This window comes from Aphelocoma coerulescens, chromosome 9 (assembly GCF_041296385.1).
Source record: "Aphelocoma coerulescens isolate FSJ_1873_10779 chromosome 9, UR_Acoe_1.0, whole genome shotgun sequence".
NCBI lineage: Eukaryota > Metazoa > Chordata > Aves > Passeriformes > Corvidae > Aphelocoma > Aphelocoma coerulescens.
In genome coordinates, this window is record NC_091023.1 from 18,245,650 (window position 1) to 18,262,106 (window position 16,457).

At 56.8% G+C, this 16,457-nt stretch overlaps 1 protein-coding gene across 2 annotated transcripts in view; it reads right to left on the minus strand.

The window, feature by feature from the left end:
* Positions 1-635: 635 nt before the first annotated feature.
* EPHB3 (EPH receptor B3) overlaps positions 636-16,457 on the minus strand; it is a 29,383-nt gene continuing 13,561 nt past the window's right edge. Inside the window, exons 3-16 of one of the 2 annotated variants that reach the window (XM_069024108.1) lie at positions 15,562-16,234; positions 8,290-8,445; positions 7,804-8,139; positions 6,884-7,008; positions 6,558-6,726; positions 6,360-6,465; positions 5,894-5,991; positions 5,605-5,727; positions 5,259-5,506; positions 4,800-5,015; positions 4,559-4,708; positions 4,271-4,464; positions 3,950-4,105; positions 636-3,645 (exon numbers count right to left, since the gene is read on the minus strand). In XM_069024108.1, coding sequence (XP_068880209.1) covers positions 3,537-3,645; positions 3,950-4,105; positions 4,271-4,464; positions 4,559-4,708; positions 4,800-5,015; positions 5,259-5,506; positions 5,605-5,727; positions 5,894-5,991; positions 6,360-6,465; positions 6,558-6,726; positions 6,884-7,008; positions 7,804-8,139; positions 8,290-8,445; positions 15,562-16,234 — 2,859 coding nt within the window. In that variant the 3' untranslated portion in view covers positions 636-3,536. The remainder of the gene's footprint in view (positions 3,646-3,949; positions 4,106-4,270; positions 4,465-4,558; positions 4,709-4,799; positions 5,016-5,258; positions 5,507-5,604; positions 5,728-5,893; positions 5,992-6,359; positions 6,466-6,557; positions 6,727-6,883; positions 7,009-7,803; positions 8,140-8,289; positions 8,446-15,561; positions 16,235-16,457) is intronic. The other variant, XM_069024107.1, reaches the window with a different exon arrangement.

The window sequence follows — 16,457 nt, forward strand, 5'->3', positions numbered from 1 at the left end:
GCTGTGCCCCTGGGACCCCCCACCGCCGCTCCCAGGGTGTTCCCCCCATCCCGGCCCCTCCACCTGGGGCGCATGTCCCCCTCCTCTGGGTCTGTCTGGAAAGGGACGATCCCCCCTCCCCGAACTTTCCAGCTCTCTGCAGAGCGGGAACAATCGTAGCCTTTGTCTTCCCTTAATCTCCTGGTTAGGAATTAAAAGGGGGGAAAAAACCCAGCAGCACAAAAGGCTCTTTTGCACGGGCTGGGAGGGGGGAAGCGCAGGACGCAGGCAGAGCACAGGCAGGGGTGCAGGCAGGGCTTGCCTTCCCCCACCCAGCCTGGCCACCCCACGCTGCTCCCATCCCCATGGCCCCAGGATGTTCCTGCAGTGGCACCCGAGGGCTGGCAGCCCTGGGAGCATCATCCGGTCCCCTCAGCTCCACAAAATATCCTCATCCCTGGCTGTGCCAGGAGGAGGCAGGGAGCATCTTTTGGGGGGAAATTGGACTGGACTTGCACCCAGTGGGGTCAAGTGCCTCTTACTCACTGCCGTGGACCCACTTTTACACACACAGTGCCCAAATACACCCTCACCTGCCCAGCACAGGGCTCCCTGCCACCCAGAGCCCCCCAAGAACCACACAGGCACCACAGACCTCCATAAAATTCCTTAAATAATTTAATTGAAAAAAAGTCTTTCCGTTAAAAAATATTTTTACAAACGCACGCTCGCATTGATTTCCCTGGCTGCTGTTTTTCGCTGTTGCTTTTCTTTGACCATGGAACACAGCTTTCCCCCAGATCTGTATGGAAAGGGAGGAGGCAGGTACAGGATGTGAACAGCTGCTGGGTGCACCCCTGGGTGCACCCCTGAGGCTGGGGTGAGACCCGGGGCTGGCTGCAGGGATGCTGTGTCCTGCCCCATGAGAGCAGGGTGTGCATAGAGAAGGGTGGGAGAAGGGGTTTGTTGTTTAAAATGAGAAGAACTCCTCCTCAAAGCAAAGCCAGGCCAGGATGGAGGGCTGAGATAGGGATGTTTGAGATGCACCAGGGCTGCTGGATGCAGCAGGGGCTGGGGGGCAAGGAAGGCAGTGACAGCCCCTGTGCCCCATTGTGCTTCTGCATGGGGGTCTGGGGGGGTTAGCAAGCCCCAAATAGGCTCTGACATCTCTTTAGCCACTTGCTCTTAAAAGCCTCCCAGTGCCAGGTTTCTCCTGATCTGGGAGAGGGGTGACCTCTGCCCAGCGCTGCTGTTTGGGGTCCCACCACAGCAGGGCTGGGGAGCAGCCAGGGTAGGGAGAAAGCCAGGATGGGAAACCCCAGGAAAACGGGGCTGTGGTGTCCCTCTCAGTTAACATCCCAAATACATCTTGCAGAGGAGACAGTGGGATGTGGGGAGACCATTCCCTGCTGCAGGACCTGCTGCCACCTGCCCTCCTGGACTTGTTTACCCTGTGGGGGAGGACGGGGTTAATGAGAAACCCAAGAGCAGGCCTGTTCCAAGGAAAGGGGAAAAACAGCACCTGCCCTGTCAGCCTGGGAGGGAGGGGATCAGGGCCAAGCACTGAGGAGCATAGGGGTGCACCCCATCATTCTGGGGAGACTCTACTTGCTCCTCTGGACTGTCAGCAAAGCACCCCAAAAGGCAGTTAGCAAGGTGCACTGCAGCTGAGGGGCACCTGAGAAACCCAGGATGAGCAACTGGAGTCCCACTTGGCTACTGTGGGCAAATCTTCCCTAGACTGAGGGCACGGGCCCCCTGGATCTGCTGTCCCAGGGGTTACCTTGCCACCTGCAGCTGGTCTGTTCACCCTGGTGTGCTCCCCCCTGCTCAAGAATCATTTTGTAGAGGAGTGAGGTCAGTAATTCAGGGGTGCCAGGGGCTGCTGCAACCCTCCTGCTGGGGGCCAGACTGCCCAGAGGGAGCAGGGGGCGAGCAGTGCCCTACGGAGAAGCCCCGTAGCTGTGGGGACCCTCTGGCACTGGGATTGGCAGCGAGCACGGCTGTTCCCTGCGTGGCTTTCATACTCCCTGTTTGGTTCCCACAGCTCCAGATTGATTTGAGGAGGGTATGGGGGAAAAAAATGCTGAGTATAGTACATTAGATACAGTTTCCTGACTGGCTCTGACCTGGGACTCAGAACCTCCACCATAAGTGCCGCATGGGGATTGTGCTGGGTCTCCCAGCACCACAGGGTTGGTAAAGCATCACTGCCTGGTCCCTGTGGGACAACCTGAAAACGTGACAGCAAGAGAAGGGGGGAGCAGAAAGGGGCACACAGCCAGCTTGGGGTAGGCCAGGAGGAGAAGAAGGATGACTCTGGTGGGCAGCGAAGCTGCAGGCAGCCGGGCCCATCCAATGAGAGCGCGATCGAGCAAAGGAAACTCGAGTAAAATTCTTATTGCCTTTATTCTGCCCATTACCTCCCACAGTCCTGCGGCCAGCACACACCCACGCACGCATGCACACACTCACGCACACTCAGGCACGCTGGGAGTCTCTCCCTCGGCTCGGAGGAACCGGGCTGCAGTGAATCCTCAGGGAAAGGTGAGTGAGTCTTTTGGCAGCAATCACAGCGTGTGTCAGGAGCGGGCAGCCGCGCCGGCGGCACCTGCTCCTTCTGCATAAAAGAGGAGGCTGGGGGAGCCGTGGCCCCCGGCGCAGCCCCCGCCCCAGCCCCGCTCTCCGGCCCCTCGGGGGGAGCGCGGCTGCCATCGGTCCGGGGGCGGAGGGTCCCTGTGCAAACGTGCTGATGGCCTCGCTCTGCAGTCCAGAGCCGGCCAGGAGAACCAAGAGGGTAAGAGATGAGGAGCCAGGCACCTGGTCCCCCTCCCTCCCCTTTCTGCTCCCTCTTATCTTTTTTTTAATATATCTCTTTTTTTTTCCTTTTTTCTTTTTTTTTTTTTTTTTTTGCCTAACTCCCTGCATAGTAAATCGGGTTCGGGTTCTGGCGTGCAAAGCCAAGAAAGGGAGCAAAGCCTTCCCTTCGGACACGTTCCAGTGCAGACCCTTGGGCGGAGGGCTTGCCAGGGCTGGAGAAGAGGAGTGATTGTCTGGGGCTGGTGGCCCCAGCCCTGTCGCCAGCTCGGCCTCCCCCGGCTGCTTCCACGTGGGGAACAAGAGTTAGGGAAGGCTTCGGACGTGTCTGACGGACTCAGCGGACGGGTCAACAGTCTGTGGCCTCGGGGAGGTGAGGGAAGTGAGGACTGGGGGGAAAACAGGGTGAAAAGAAATCCAAGAAGCAGAACAACTCTTCAAACCGATGAGCACCAAGACAGGGTGAGAAGTGGGATGTGCCATCTCTGTCCCATAATCCATCTTCAATATGAAGATGTGTTGCTGCCTCGCCGTTCCAGGACACGGGACAAAAAGCTGGGCTCCCTCTCAGCATGAGTGCCTTCGATCCAGGGAAGGGCGTCCCGTCCCATCCCGTCCCAGGCGACCGTCCGAGGCAGAGGAGCGCCATGTGGAGGGGAAAACAGGAAGCTGGGCTGCACCGCAAACTGAACCTGGTTGGCAGGTTCCCTTGGTCCGTTCCAATGCAGAGTCCCCTGTGGTCAAACCTGCACTGGGAGCGTCTGGTTCATCTGCAGCCTCATGTCCTGAATGCTGCTCAGGATCTTCTTCTGGTGCCCTGCTAGCGTCACCCCTATCCTCAGCAGGTCCCTGCAAGGAAAAGGTGAAGACTCAGCCCTCAGCCATCAGCAACATCAACAAGTGGCCCTGCCCCACTGGGACAAGGGACCTATCCATCATTACAGCCCTCTGCCAAGCTCCAGTGCTCCCTCTAACACCAAAGGGGACTGGATGCTGAATCCTAACTCCCTTGGGACTGGATGCTGAATCTCAGTCCTTAATTCAGACCACCATGCACCCAGGTGGGAGGAGGTGGCTGTCAGACAGGCAAGGGACAGTGTACAGCAGCCCCAGTCCCAGTCTGCTCCCTCCTCCCCTCCAAGCAGGGACTTACTCCGCAGTCATCTGTGCCACCAGGTCAAAGGAGGCAAACCCAGCATTGACAAAGTTCTCCTTGTACCGTCCCATTTTGATGGCATCCAGCCAGTCTCCCACGGTGGTGAAGGTAGTGTAATCTGGGACAGTGCGGTCCAGGAGAGGCTGGGAGATGCTAAAGGGCAAGAGAGCCACAGGTCACAGGGAGCAGGGGATGGAGAGGTGTAACTGGAAGCAGAGGAGATTTCTTATCCCTGCCCTCCCACAGCTCTATTCCCAACCACTCCAGTGTTCCCTGGAATTGGGGTAAATCCTGGCTGGAAACAAGGATGTCACTGACCCAGACTGGACACTGGCGATGACCTTCAGGCTGGCAGCATTGCGGATGAGCTTGTCCAGCGTGTTGACGATCTGTGCAAATTTGGGCCTTAGGTTGCGGTCCCGCACCCAGCAGTCCAGCATCAGCTGGTGCAGTGCAGTGGGGCAGTCCATGGGAGGTGGCAGGCGGTAATCCTGCTCCACAGCATTGATCACCTGCAGAGAGATATGCAGAGGCAGGTTGTGAGCCACCTGGGCTCCCACAGGCAGCCTACAGCTCCCAGTTCCCTACTTCCCAGAGAGCACTTACATCTTGGTTGGACATGTCCCAGTAAGGTCGCTCCCCGTAGGACATCACTTCCCACATGACAATGCCGTAGCTCCACACGTCGCTGGCTGAAGTGAATTTGCGGTAGGCAATGGCCTCAGGAGCCGTCCATCTGATTGGGATCTTGCCCCCCTGCAAGGATACACAGCTCCATGATTTAGTGCATACTTGAGGTTTCTCCCCCCACCCCCAAACTGGTGGATCCCTCCTGAGTGTCCCATACCAGGGAGCTGGTGTAGGTGGGGTCAGCCGGGTCGTCCTCCAGAAAGCGAGAGAGCCCGAAGTCAGACACTTTGCAGACCAAGTTGCTGTTGACCAGGATGTTGCGGGCAGCCAGATCCCGATGCACATAGTTCATCTCCGAAAGGTACTTCATGCCAGCGGCGATGCCGCGCATCATTCCCACCAGCTGGATGACTGTGAACTGCCCATCATTCAACTACCAGAGGAGAGACCAGAGGGGTTTGCAACACCCTGAACAGATTGAGGAAGGATCCCAATGTGCTACCATCACCTTCCTCCTCCCTAGAGCCACCCCTCTTCTTCCACTTATTATATCTGTGAAGAGCTTAACCCTGGGGACACCAGCATGACCATGTAGAGGGATAGGGAAGGGCTCAGAGCTGCTGCCTCTCCATGCACTGCAGCGCCCAAACCAGGGCAGGAGGAGATGGATGCTCACCCGGAGGAAGGAGTCAAGCGCGCAGTTCTCCATGAATTCTGTGATGATCATGACTGGGCGGCTCTTGGTCACCACACCCTCCAGGTGGATGATGTTGGGGTGGTCGAACTGGCCCATGATGCTGGCTTCGCTCAGGAAGTCTCGCCGCTGCCGCTCTGTGTAGCCCACCTTCAGTGTCTTGATGGCCACGAAGATCTCGCGGCGGCCAGGCAGCTTCAGGCGCCCACGGCACACCTCACCAAACTCGCCTGTGGTGGGAAGGAGAGAGGGGAGCAGCATGGTGAGCCACAGGAAAGGGTGAGAGGCAGCAGTCTCAGCACCTGCTGTGCCCAGCCCCAGGACTTGCCTGCTCCAATGACCTCCTCTATTTTCACACACGAGATGTCAATCTCCTTGGCGAATTCCCGGACAGCTTCGTTGGGGTCCTCGTAAGTGAAGGGGTCAATGTACACCTTCATCCCAGGGGTAACTGCAAGGGCAGAAGTCATCAGCAGGAGGGACGCAGCATGGGTGACAGATGCCAAGCCACTTGGCTGGCTGTCAGCCCACCCCTTGTTAGCAAGGGCTGCCCCTTTGCATGGGGTAGGAGTTTGGAGAGGACAAGCAGAGTCCATTTGCTGGGCTCTCACACTCACCATATTGCTGCAGCTTCTCTGTGTACTCGGGGTCGGTGTTGTTGCGTTGCTTCCTGCCCAAAGGAGACGAGAGGAGGTGTTCAGTAACCATCCCTTTCCTGATGGGGCAAAGACATTCACTGCCAACTTCCAAATCCCAGCACAGCCAGCCTATGCCAGAGAGCCTTCCCTCTGGCAGCCTGTGTGCAGAGCCATCCCTCCACCCGAGGTATGATGGAAGGAGATGGCCTAGTTGTGCTGAGCACATGGCAGGAGGCTGGGCAGAGCCCAGCTTGTCCTGGGGAAGCAGAGGCACAATCCTCCCACAGGACCCCTGCTCTGGGACCCATGTGTGGCCAGTCCAGTCCTTTACTCTGTGATTGGAGCTACAGAGCTCTGCCCACTCTGGGGAGGGGGAAAGCTGTGTGGCAGACATGAGCAACCCCCAAACCCAGCTTTGAAACCCTCTTCCCTGAGAAGCCAGTACCTGAAGCAGACGATAGCAATCACCACCACCACGATGACAAACACCAGCCCTGCAGTGGCCGAACCCACGATCAGAGGCAGCTCCTGGAAAGTCTTGCTGGTGGAACCTGATGGAGGGACAAGCAGGAATCAGTCAGGCTGGGAATGGGGCACACATGGGAGGGCTGGGCGATGGAGGCGGCCCGGTGCCGGTACCTACCGCCCTCCGCAGTTGTCTGAAACTCCGTGGGGAGGCTGTAGCGGCCGTACCCCGCCACGGTGCGTGCTCGGACCTGCACCATGTACCGAGCATTGGCCTTCAGCCCGTCCAGCCGCACCGAGTTCTTCTGGCTGGTGACTGTGTTGGCAATGCCATCGCTCTGGCCTTGCTGTAGGGGAGACATGTGGGTGTCACCTCTGCGAAGCCACCCTCCATTTGCTGGCTCCCACATCCCCCAGGCATCATGTCTGCAGGGATCCCCTTTGCCATGGTGCTGATGGCCAACTACAAGGGCTGGAGGAGGGAAAAGGCTGCTCCTGTTTTACCTTCTCTGAGTACTTGATCTCATAGTCCAGAATGATGCCGTTGGGTCTCTCTGGAGGAGTCCATGACAGCGTCATGCTGTTCCCGGTGCTGCTGTGCAGGTGCATCGTCGGCACGGCAGATGGGGCTAGGAAGGAGGGCAGGGGAGGAATGAGCCACCTGTGCCACGTTTCCCCCTCCACCAACCCACATAGTGTAGGGGATGCTCTGCCTGGGACCTGCTTGGATAATCATGGTGGAAAGGCATGGAAAAGCTTTGAGACTGGCCTCCCCCAAGTCTCCATAAGGAGGTGTGATGTCAACACCAAGAGCAGCCTCAGAAATAGCACTGAGGTAATGCTTCACCCCATGCCTAGCTGCAAACTGGTCTGGGGAAGGGCCCTGCCAGCCCAAAGTGGGGCTCTGTCCCCTCCTCCACTCGCCAGGAGCTCTGTGCTCCACCCCAGCAGCAAGACCCGTGAAATCAGATCAGAGTGCAGTGGCTGGAGATTACCAGCATGCTGGAGCGGGGCCAGAGCGGGAGGAAGGAGGGAACAGCAGAGCATTTGGCTGCCTGTGAAGGCTTGGGCTGGTGCTGAGCCTTCCCAGGCACACAGGAGAGAAATCTCATTTCCTTCCTCCTCCCTTTGCAGCAGGCACAGCATCTCTGGGGTAGGTCTAGGAGATCCAGAGCTCTCTGGAGCATTTGCCAGCCCTACTCTTCTCCACTTGCAAGCATTCTGATCTCATCTCATCTCATCTCTTCTAGGAACATGCTTTAAACAGAGAGGACAGTTTACCCAGGGGATTAGATGCAGGTCCAGAGAGCCGGTTAGGCGGCACCACAAAGGACTGCAGCTTCCCAGGCTGCCAGAAAGAAATCTCTGCTCCACTCTGCTCTGAGGACGAGACACAGCCCCTGCTCCCTGGTGGCTCCACTGACCTGCCTGGTTGGTGGTGATGTTGACAGAGGCGAAATGGGGAGGGTAGGGACTCTTGTTGGAGATGCCATTCACGGCCTGGATCTCGAAGGTGTACTGGGTGTGGGCCATCAGGTTGCTGATGTAGATGCGTCGCTCGGTGAGGCCGAGCTGGCGCGGCACGAACTCCACGTTGTCGTCGCAGCGGGTGCACAGGCGCCGCTCCACGCTGCACTTCTTGCAGATGACGTTGTAGAGCAGGTCATCCCGCCCGCCTGTGTCCTGTGGCTCGCTCCACTCCAGCACCAGCGACGTCTCGTTCACGTTGGAGATGACGTTGCGAGGGGCTGAGGGGACACCTGCAGGGAAATGCGAGGGGCAGCGATGAGGTGTCTTCATGTCCAGCTCACCGCTGGCATGGGCACAGCACACACCCCCCTCCCAGACACACATCCCCATCACCTCCACAGCTTCCCTTGCCTCCCCTCCTTGCCCAGAGCAGGACTCACTGGTGCAGGCGCTGTCTGCGGGGTCCGTGTCTGCCCGGAAAAAGCCGTTTCGACAAGTGCAGACCATTGCTGCTCCAGAGGTAGTCCGGCTATTGGGAGGGCAGGGAGAGCAGGGACCTTCCCCCTGCTTAGACTTGAAGGTTCCCGGGCCGCATGCTAGAGGAAAGAAAAACAGACCTGAGTTATAAAGTGAACCCAGGAAACATTCACTGCTCCCACCACAGGTGGGCAGACCCTTCCTCGCTGCCCTGCCAAATCTTAGATCAGTGACTTGAAGACCTCAGGCCTTCTACGAGCCTTTCCAACACCATCACCCATGCCCAGGGATGCAGTGCTCCAGGCTGGGGAGGGTGGGAAGAGTGGGCAGCTGGAAGCACCAGCCGGCTCAGGCACAGCTCTGCCAGGAAATGCTGTGCTCCAGCAGCAGGCCCAAGGTAACTGGAGGTGGGAAGAGTTGGTCACCACCAGCAGTATGGCGGGCCAGGGCAGATCCATCCAGGAGGTCCATTCGTCAGTTTTGTTTCTTCACTGCCTTTTCCAAGGGTTTTACCATGCTCCCTTCCATGGAGGAAGGCCATGCTGCTTTTCCAGGCCTGGCAACCTTCACAGTGCCGGGTCCATCCTCTGGGGAAATAAGGCTGGGAAGGAAAGAATTCCTCAGCCTTGTCCGCAGCAGCCCCTGCGAGAGGCCTCTGCCACCCAAAATCAGCCACTCAGCCCCAAACCTTCCGCCTCAGGCTCTTCAGCCACTTCTCAGTCCCGGGGCGGCGGCACCTCACGAGGTCGGCTCAAGTGGAGTGCTGAGCGAGATGAAAACATTCCTGCAGGTCCTTGGCTGAAGAGCTGCTTCAGCATCACTGCCACCTCCCTCCTCCGCTTCCGATCAGGGTCCTTCAAGGAGCCACAAGTCCTGGGATATGGCCCAATTGGCACCCCAAGGTGTTTATTTGTAATGAGGGGCACGTGAAAGGATTAACAGCACTTGAGCTGAGGAGCAGAGCAGCCTCGGGAACCTGACCCACACCTCAGAACAGCCCAGTTTATCACAGTGCTGCACAAGGAAGTGGAGTCTGTGCTCTGCAGCTGGATGAGGTGAGAGACCCACTGGTGCCGGCTCTGCTTCGGCATCACCCTGTTTGCCACAGCTGGGGCAGCATCAGCACTGATGGCCCCGAAGGAGGGCACGTCCTCCTCGCTCCACTGCGTTAGGGAAGCTCTGAGGGCACGTAACCCTCCCACCTCCCACGCCTGTCACACATCATCCTGAAAACAGGGGGAGGTTTCCTGGTGCTTCACCAGGCTGTGGCAAGTGGAAGTTTCCTGCTATGAGGCATCTCCCGACACTCTCTGTGGAAGTTTTCCGGCTGGTTGCAGCCCCACACGGGGTGTGGAGTGCTGTGAATCACATGCTGCAGGGCCAGCCCCGCAGGGACCTGCACACAGCTCCAGGTGCTGTCCTGGGCCCCTGGTTTGTCCAGGCACTGGGCAGCAGCAACCCCAAGAGAGAAGCCCTGCTCCAGTGCAGTGCTGCTGGCCAGGGGGACATGAGAGCAGCCCCTCACAGAGATGACTGCCTGCTCTCCAGCCTCACTGCCCAGACGGGTGTCAGGAGCTGCTTCCTGCTCCCAGGGTGCAAGCCTTCCGGCAAGGAGGCTCTTCTTTGGTCAAAACAGGACCAACTACATGGCTCAACTGACTCCAGCTCCTTGACCTGAGTTCACCCAGCCTCTGGGCCTTCCCTTTGGAAATTAAAGCTTTGCCCGTCCCAACTGTGCAGGCTGGAAGCCAAAGGAGTGCGCAGATTTGCTCCTTGGCGAGCAGTGGGAGGCCAGCAGGAGGGCTTCTGTCTCCCCAGCCTGGGACACCCAGGCCACCAGAAAATGTGTCTTTATGTGGACAGCACAGGCCCAGAGGTCACAGAGCAGCCTCGGCACAGGCAGACCCACCCCGTCTGGAGTCCCAGGCGGTTCAAACTGGGTGGATGCAGATTCACACATAAGGAACCAGATTGCTGAGGAATGAGAGATGACTGAAACCTCTTGGACAGGAATGCTCTGGGCTCAGAAAGCTGCCAAACATGCTTTGGTTATGGAGAGGAGCCCAGATCCATCAGGGTCAAAACCCCCTGAGCAGGCTTGTTGGGGGGAGAGTGAAGCCAGAGTAACCAGAGCTTGTATTAAGCTGACAGTCCAAGCAAGGCATGGCAGCCAAGGACAGCCAGGTGCTTGCAAAGGATGCAGGAGGGATGAGGGCACTTGGCCTGCTGCACACAAAGTGCCAGCCGGTGCCCAGTGGGTTACGGGCACGGAGGTGATAGTGGCCTCCCAGACAAAGGAAGAAGGGACAGGCAGAGCTGTCCTTCGGCAGCTGCCTGCCACCCCTAAGTAGTGCCCAGTGCAGGCAAAAGGGATGAAGGCCATTTCTTTGCATCCTCATACCACACTGGCAGGAAGGGGATGAGCCATGAACCAGCCTTGCTAAGAAGGGGAAGAGCAGCAGAGGGACCGAGGCCCACATGCACTCCAGTGTTTTAAGTTTCCAACTCTGCTTAATAAATCAGAGCATAAAGACCTCGGTGGCAGCGTGACAGCTCTCAGCCGCCACATTTGAAGGCTGTAACCGAGCTGAAAGCTGATCCCAGGCCCCTGGTGGATAAGCCGCTGTGTCATCTCTTCTCTGCAAGAAACTGCCTGTACAACAACCACTGTCTTGGCCGGCACGCTGCGGAACGAGCCTGGGAGCTCTGGAGTGGGAACGTGACTCCATCTAGCCGGAGCTGGGAAGCCAGGCTTCCTTCTTCCTACCGAGAGCTTTGCATAAGCACTTTTCCTGCTGAAGTGTCCTCAAATAAAATAACAACTCTGAACCTCTGCACACAGATCACATCTCCTGGTGCTGTGCTGCGGTCACCTCTGGGGAGAACATGACAGTCGGTGACAGCCACAGGATAACAGGTCAGGGAACCGAAGCAGAGCTCCCCGGTCTGAAGAGGAGCCGCTGGTTTGATGGGAGGGAGAGGCAGTCTGGCCTGACAGCAGGGATCAGCCACAGAGGGGATTTGTGTGGGGTGTGGGAAGGAGGACGACAGTAAAAGAGCCCTGCTGTAAAGCTGCCCCTGCACCCCCTATTGGGCACTGCACACCCGGTGTGGCAAACCCGGCCATTCGGCTGCTTCTGGCAGCCCCTCCAGGATTTCCATCAGCTGCCCACCTCCAGGGCCTGATCCTGTCTCGAAGAGCTGCAACACAGAGCTGGGGAAAGAGGAGGGTACTATTCCCAAATACAATCCCCACCCTGGTGAATAAAGTTCAAGGAAGGGAGCTGAAAAAAACACCGAAATAAAACCCTTCTGGCAGCAGCAGAGAGCAGTGACTCATCCCGTAGGCAGCCTCCATTATTGCATGGGATGCAGGCAAGCAGCAACGAACCACGTGTGCATCCCCAAAACTTTGGGGTCCCCTCCCTTGGGGAAGGCAGGGATAGCCGTGACACATTGGGAAATACCAGCTCCAAACTACCACGTTTCATGTTTTGACTGCTTTCCCATTCACACTACAATATTCCAGCATCCTTCCAGCTATTTCTCTCCCTGTAGGACTGAAGTAGAACGCCTCGCCTGAGCCTAGATAAATTAAACTGATCATATCCCTTTGCCCATCAACCCTGTAATTTCTTTAGAGGCAGCAGTCAGGTTTGCTCGGGACGATCTGTGCTTTATGAACCTGCACAGCTCGCTCCCTTCCCGCTGTCGTAAGTGGCTACAGATGGAGCAGAGCTGTGGAAGCAACAGCCTGGCTACAGCCGAGGCGGTAACTCTGTTTTTAAGTCTCTCTTAAAAGGCAGTTATTTTAAAAAAAGTAAAATAATCACCCTTTGGGTGAAAATATTTCACACTAGTGCAGTCCAAAAGTGAATGGAGTAAATCTGAAGGGAGAGAAGGGAAAGAGCCCTTGGGGGTTTGAAGTGGCATCCAAGGAACAGTCAGGAAAACAATTTTTTTCTTTTTTTTAAGAAAAGAAAAAAAAAAATTCAATAAGCAAAGCTGCCTCTTGAGCCACAGCGGGTCACAGGCAGGACAGCAGGGGCAGATTTCCTCGACTGTGTTACAAGTAACCCATTGTGGAACTGCCTGGCTGTAAACCGGCAGCTCTCCCTGCCTTCCCTGTTGCTGCCTTTGATCTGGAAGCCCGGGCAATTAATCCCAGGCAGTTTCACTTCCTGGGTTTCATGCAGCAAGCCCATGTTGCAATGCAAAGCTGCAAACAGTTGGCAAGTGCAATGCTTGCTTGGCAATTTTTTTTTCTTTAATTCAGGGTGATGTTTTCATTAGTCACTGATTGCAAGGGAAATTTATTTTTGCAAAAATTCTGATTTTGGTCCCAGCCTGACCTGCACTCACCTACTGATTGTGCCCAAATGTTCAGTGCCTGGGGCCATGAGAAAAGAACGATCAAAAAGACTCAGAAATGGGTCTCAGGAAGGTGTGGTGTCATGCTGGACACTGTCACCTCCGCTGCTCCTATGGTTTGGGTATCCACGGACTGCAGCACACAGACTCAGTCCCCCTCCCAAGTGGGGTGCAGGCTCTGGAGGCACTGTGGCCCTCCTGCAGCGCTTCCCCATGAGCAGAAGGACATGCAAGGAGGGGGCTCACTGCTCACCCTGGCACAGCAGCCTTTCTGTCTTTATGTGAAGCCGGCAATACAAGGGGTGCAAATCCCAACAAATCCATCATGGAGCACATGCCCAAGAGCATTTCTGGGGAGCTCCTTGACACCAAATCCCCTGAACACTTTGGGTGCCTCCTAAGCAAAAGGAGAAGGGATGGGGCTGGGGGAAAGGCTGAACCCCAGGGGCTGCAGGGCTTGGGGTGTGAATGCAGTGCACCCCAGCCTGTGGAGGCATGTGGGAGCCTTTTCCCCCCTCCCTGGCCAGCAGCTTCTCCTTGTCCTCCAAGAGCTGCCTCTGCAGCTCTGCATGGCAGGGAGTGTGTGGGAAGCGGCACAACCCCCAGAAGGGCCGTGTGCTAATTAAATAAAGATAATGAGGCTGAGAATGAGATGCCAAATCAATGCTGTGGCAACTCAGGAGTAGAGCGCCAGGTACCAGCCTGGCGTATCGCCTTACAAAGCATGCCAAAGAAACTGTCTTCAGTCGAGCAGGATGAGCCCTCCGCTCCCGAGGGACCGGGATACAAGCTGCATTGTAACAGGTCTGAATGCGAGCTCTAATCTTGGCTCTGGATGGAGATAAAGAGGAGGAGGAGATCTTCAAAGGCCACTGAAAGTCTGGGGAAAGGGGGAGATTTACAACAGGGCTTATCCCATCTAAGAAGTAACTGGGTATTGTTATTTATTAAAATGCCATCTGGCACACTGGAGCGCTGCTCGCCCACGCGGTGAAGCCTCCGGGGGCTCCCCGGGGCGGGAGTGATGAAACCCCAGCTCTGGGGGGCTGCATCCACACTGCTGCCCATGACACAGGGGCTGGGAGACTTCTCGGTGGTGCTGGACTCTCGAAATGGAGTAAGGGAACATCCAGCCGAGAGGAGAAAAGGAGCTGCAGCTCCAGCTTCTCCCAGCCCTTCTTCAGCTGTTTCCACTTAAAACACACGATCATATGGCGGAAAATCTGATCCTACAAGCGCAGCGCAACTTTCCCAGAGAAACGTGAGGACATCGCCGCTTCTGCCCAGCGAGAAGGCAGGCTGCCGGATGGAGACGTGCCCATGGCCCAGCGTGGCTTCCCTGCCTGCTGCAGCAGAAGCTGGGGCTTGATGGGAAATCAAAGGCGCTGGGAAAGCTGCCACATGGGGGTCTGTCCAGCTTGGCGGATGTGGAGACAGGACCTTGCCCCAGGTTCCTAAGTGTAATCTGAGGAGCTCTCAGTCCTGCCTTGGGAAGCTACCCCCTGAGCACAGCCCCAGTGCTGGCTGGAAACTGCATCACCTTGTGCCCAAACCCCACTCTCTGCTGGGAAAGAATCAACACCGTGTATGGTCTAAGATCTCCCAGTCCAAGCAAGAAGGAAAGCAGCTTCCCAGGAGCACGGACCTCAGTGCAGTTTGAAGTGTGGATAGATGCCTGTCACTGGTGTCCATCTGCTCAGGGGGCGCCAGATTGGCTGCTCACAAGACTGACACAGGGGGCTATGGCACTGAAGTAAGGGCTGTGCTGGCACTGATGGTGCTGGAGGTTCTGGATGCCCGGCAGAGCTGCGGCCCTGTGGAGACTGAGCTCTCCCTAACTAGCCACAGAAGCATGGCTGTCAACTCCCAAAGCCAACAGGGAGGCCAGCCTGGCCCGAGCCCCACGTCACGGCCCGTCCCAAATCACATGGCCCCTGCCAAGAGCAAAGGGCTGGCGCCAAGCATCCCGTCATCGGTGAGCACAAGGCATCCAGCGCTGGGGGCCCAGCCAGCATCCCCCTCCCTGTGCAACGCCTGCAGCCAAGGGGAACAGCAACCTTTCTGCCCTAAACCCCAGCCACCCTAGGGCAGGGTCCTGCCTGCCAGAGCCAGCTCCCAAGAAAAGAATCACCCCAAGGGACTGCAACATCCATCCAGACAGATTTTTTCTTATCAACACACCCGAACTGGGGTTAAACAGCAACACCAAAGCTATCGTGGGAGAGCTGCAGGACTCACACAGAGCTATCCTGCTGCTAGGGTGGCTCTCCATCCCCAATATCTCCATGTGCAGAATATGTTTCCTTCCCTTCCAGCAAGAACAGGGAGCTTCAGATCCCCTGCCTTCATGCTGCTCCCTACCATTCCTGCTGCAAGCTTTCAGTGCTGGCAAGGGGAGCATGCACCAGCATGGCTTCTCCCACAGCGGAGCCCTGCTCACCACCAGTGCTTCCGAGTGCCTCCGCACAAGCAGCATGAAATCACACTTGCCAAGAACAATCACTTGCCCCAGCCATGAGCACTGCAGGAGGGAGAGGGAATATGCTGGTAATGCTCTAGGGCTTAAATGTGCTGGATCCCTGCTGAGGACCATGCCTTCAGCTGCAGTTCCGTGCAAGGGGATGCATCCCGCAGAGGATGCAATGGTGGTTGCTCACCAGTGTGTCCCAGCAGACACTGCACAAATCCAGACAGCAAAGGCTTTAAGGCTTTGAAGTCAAACTGCAGACCAGTCCTCTGAGATATCACCCTGCTCCCTCATCAGAGAAAAGCCTCCAAAACCAGATCGATCTCCACAAAACCACCTCCTTCACAGCAATGCACCCATGGGGACAAAAGCCGTGATCACTCTGCCATGCACGTACCTTGGCACTGGGTATCCTTCATGGTGGGCTCATATCCAGCAGCACACGTACACGCTCCCACGGGTACCATCCACTCGCCGTCGCCGTTGCAGTACAGCTTTAGGGGCACAGACACCTCCACTGCATTGGGGATGCAGGTGCCTGGTGCAATGACCAGAGAAGTGGGCTCGGCCCCCGTTAAAGTCTCCGGGAAGATAGCAAAGCCAGCAATGGTGTTGGAACATTTCTTGTAGAAAGCCCGGACGGAGATGAGGGACATGCAGGCTCCCAGGTCTTGGAAGGCGAGGTAAAAACCATTCTTGGAGAGAGGGCCAAAGCTGCGCACCTTGGTGTTCACGCGGCCAGACTCAAGCTTGGAGAAGCTCTCGTCTGGGGCAATTGTATCCACTTTGATATAGGGGTTCTCCATCCAGAAAGGACTGTTTGCAGAGGCAGAATCCGTATCTGACTCATAATAGAAGAGGTTGAAGGTCTCTTTGCAAGAGCCAGGGATGTTGGGGATGCTGTTGCAGTCCCGCACAGTGAACTTCAGCTCCACATAGACGCGCTGGACATCCTGGCGCTGGATGAATTTGGTACGAAGCCAGTTGTTCTGGTTGGCCTCCCGTACGTTGCAGACCTGGTACGTGCGGATGGGGTTCATGGCCTCGTCATAACCACTGACTTCTTCCCACTGAGATTGAGAAGGAAAGGGTTAGATCCCCAGCCAGGGATGTCAGTGCCATGGACACATTGTGAATGGCACAGGGTGGGGGGGAACAGGCAACAGTCAACAGGGAAGAGCAGCAGCTGCACCTCCACCCGTCACAACCCTCCTGGTCATCAAGGTGACTAAGAGCAACCCAGGCCAGGGACCATGGCACTCCCGCTCCGCTGGCACCGAGTCAAGAGAAGAT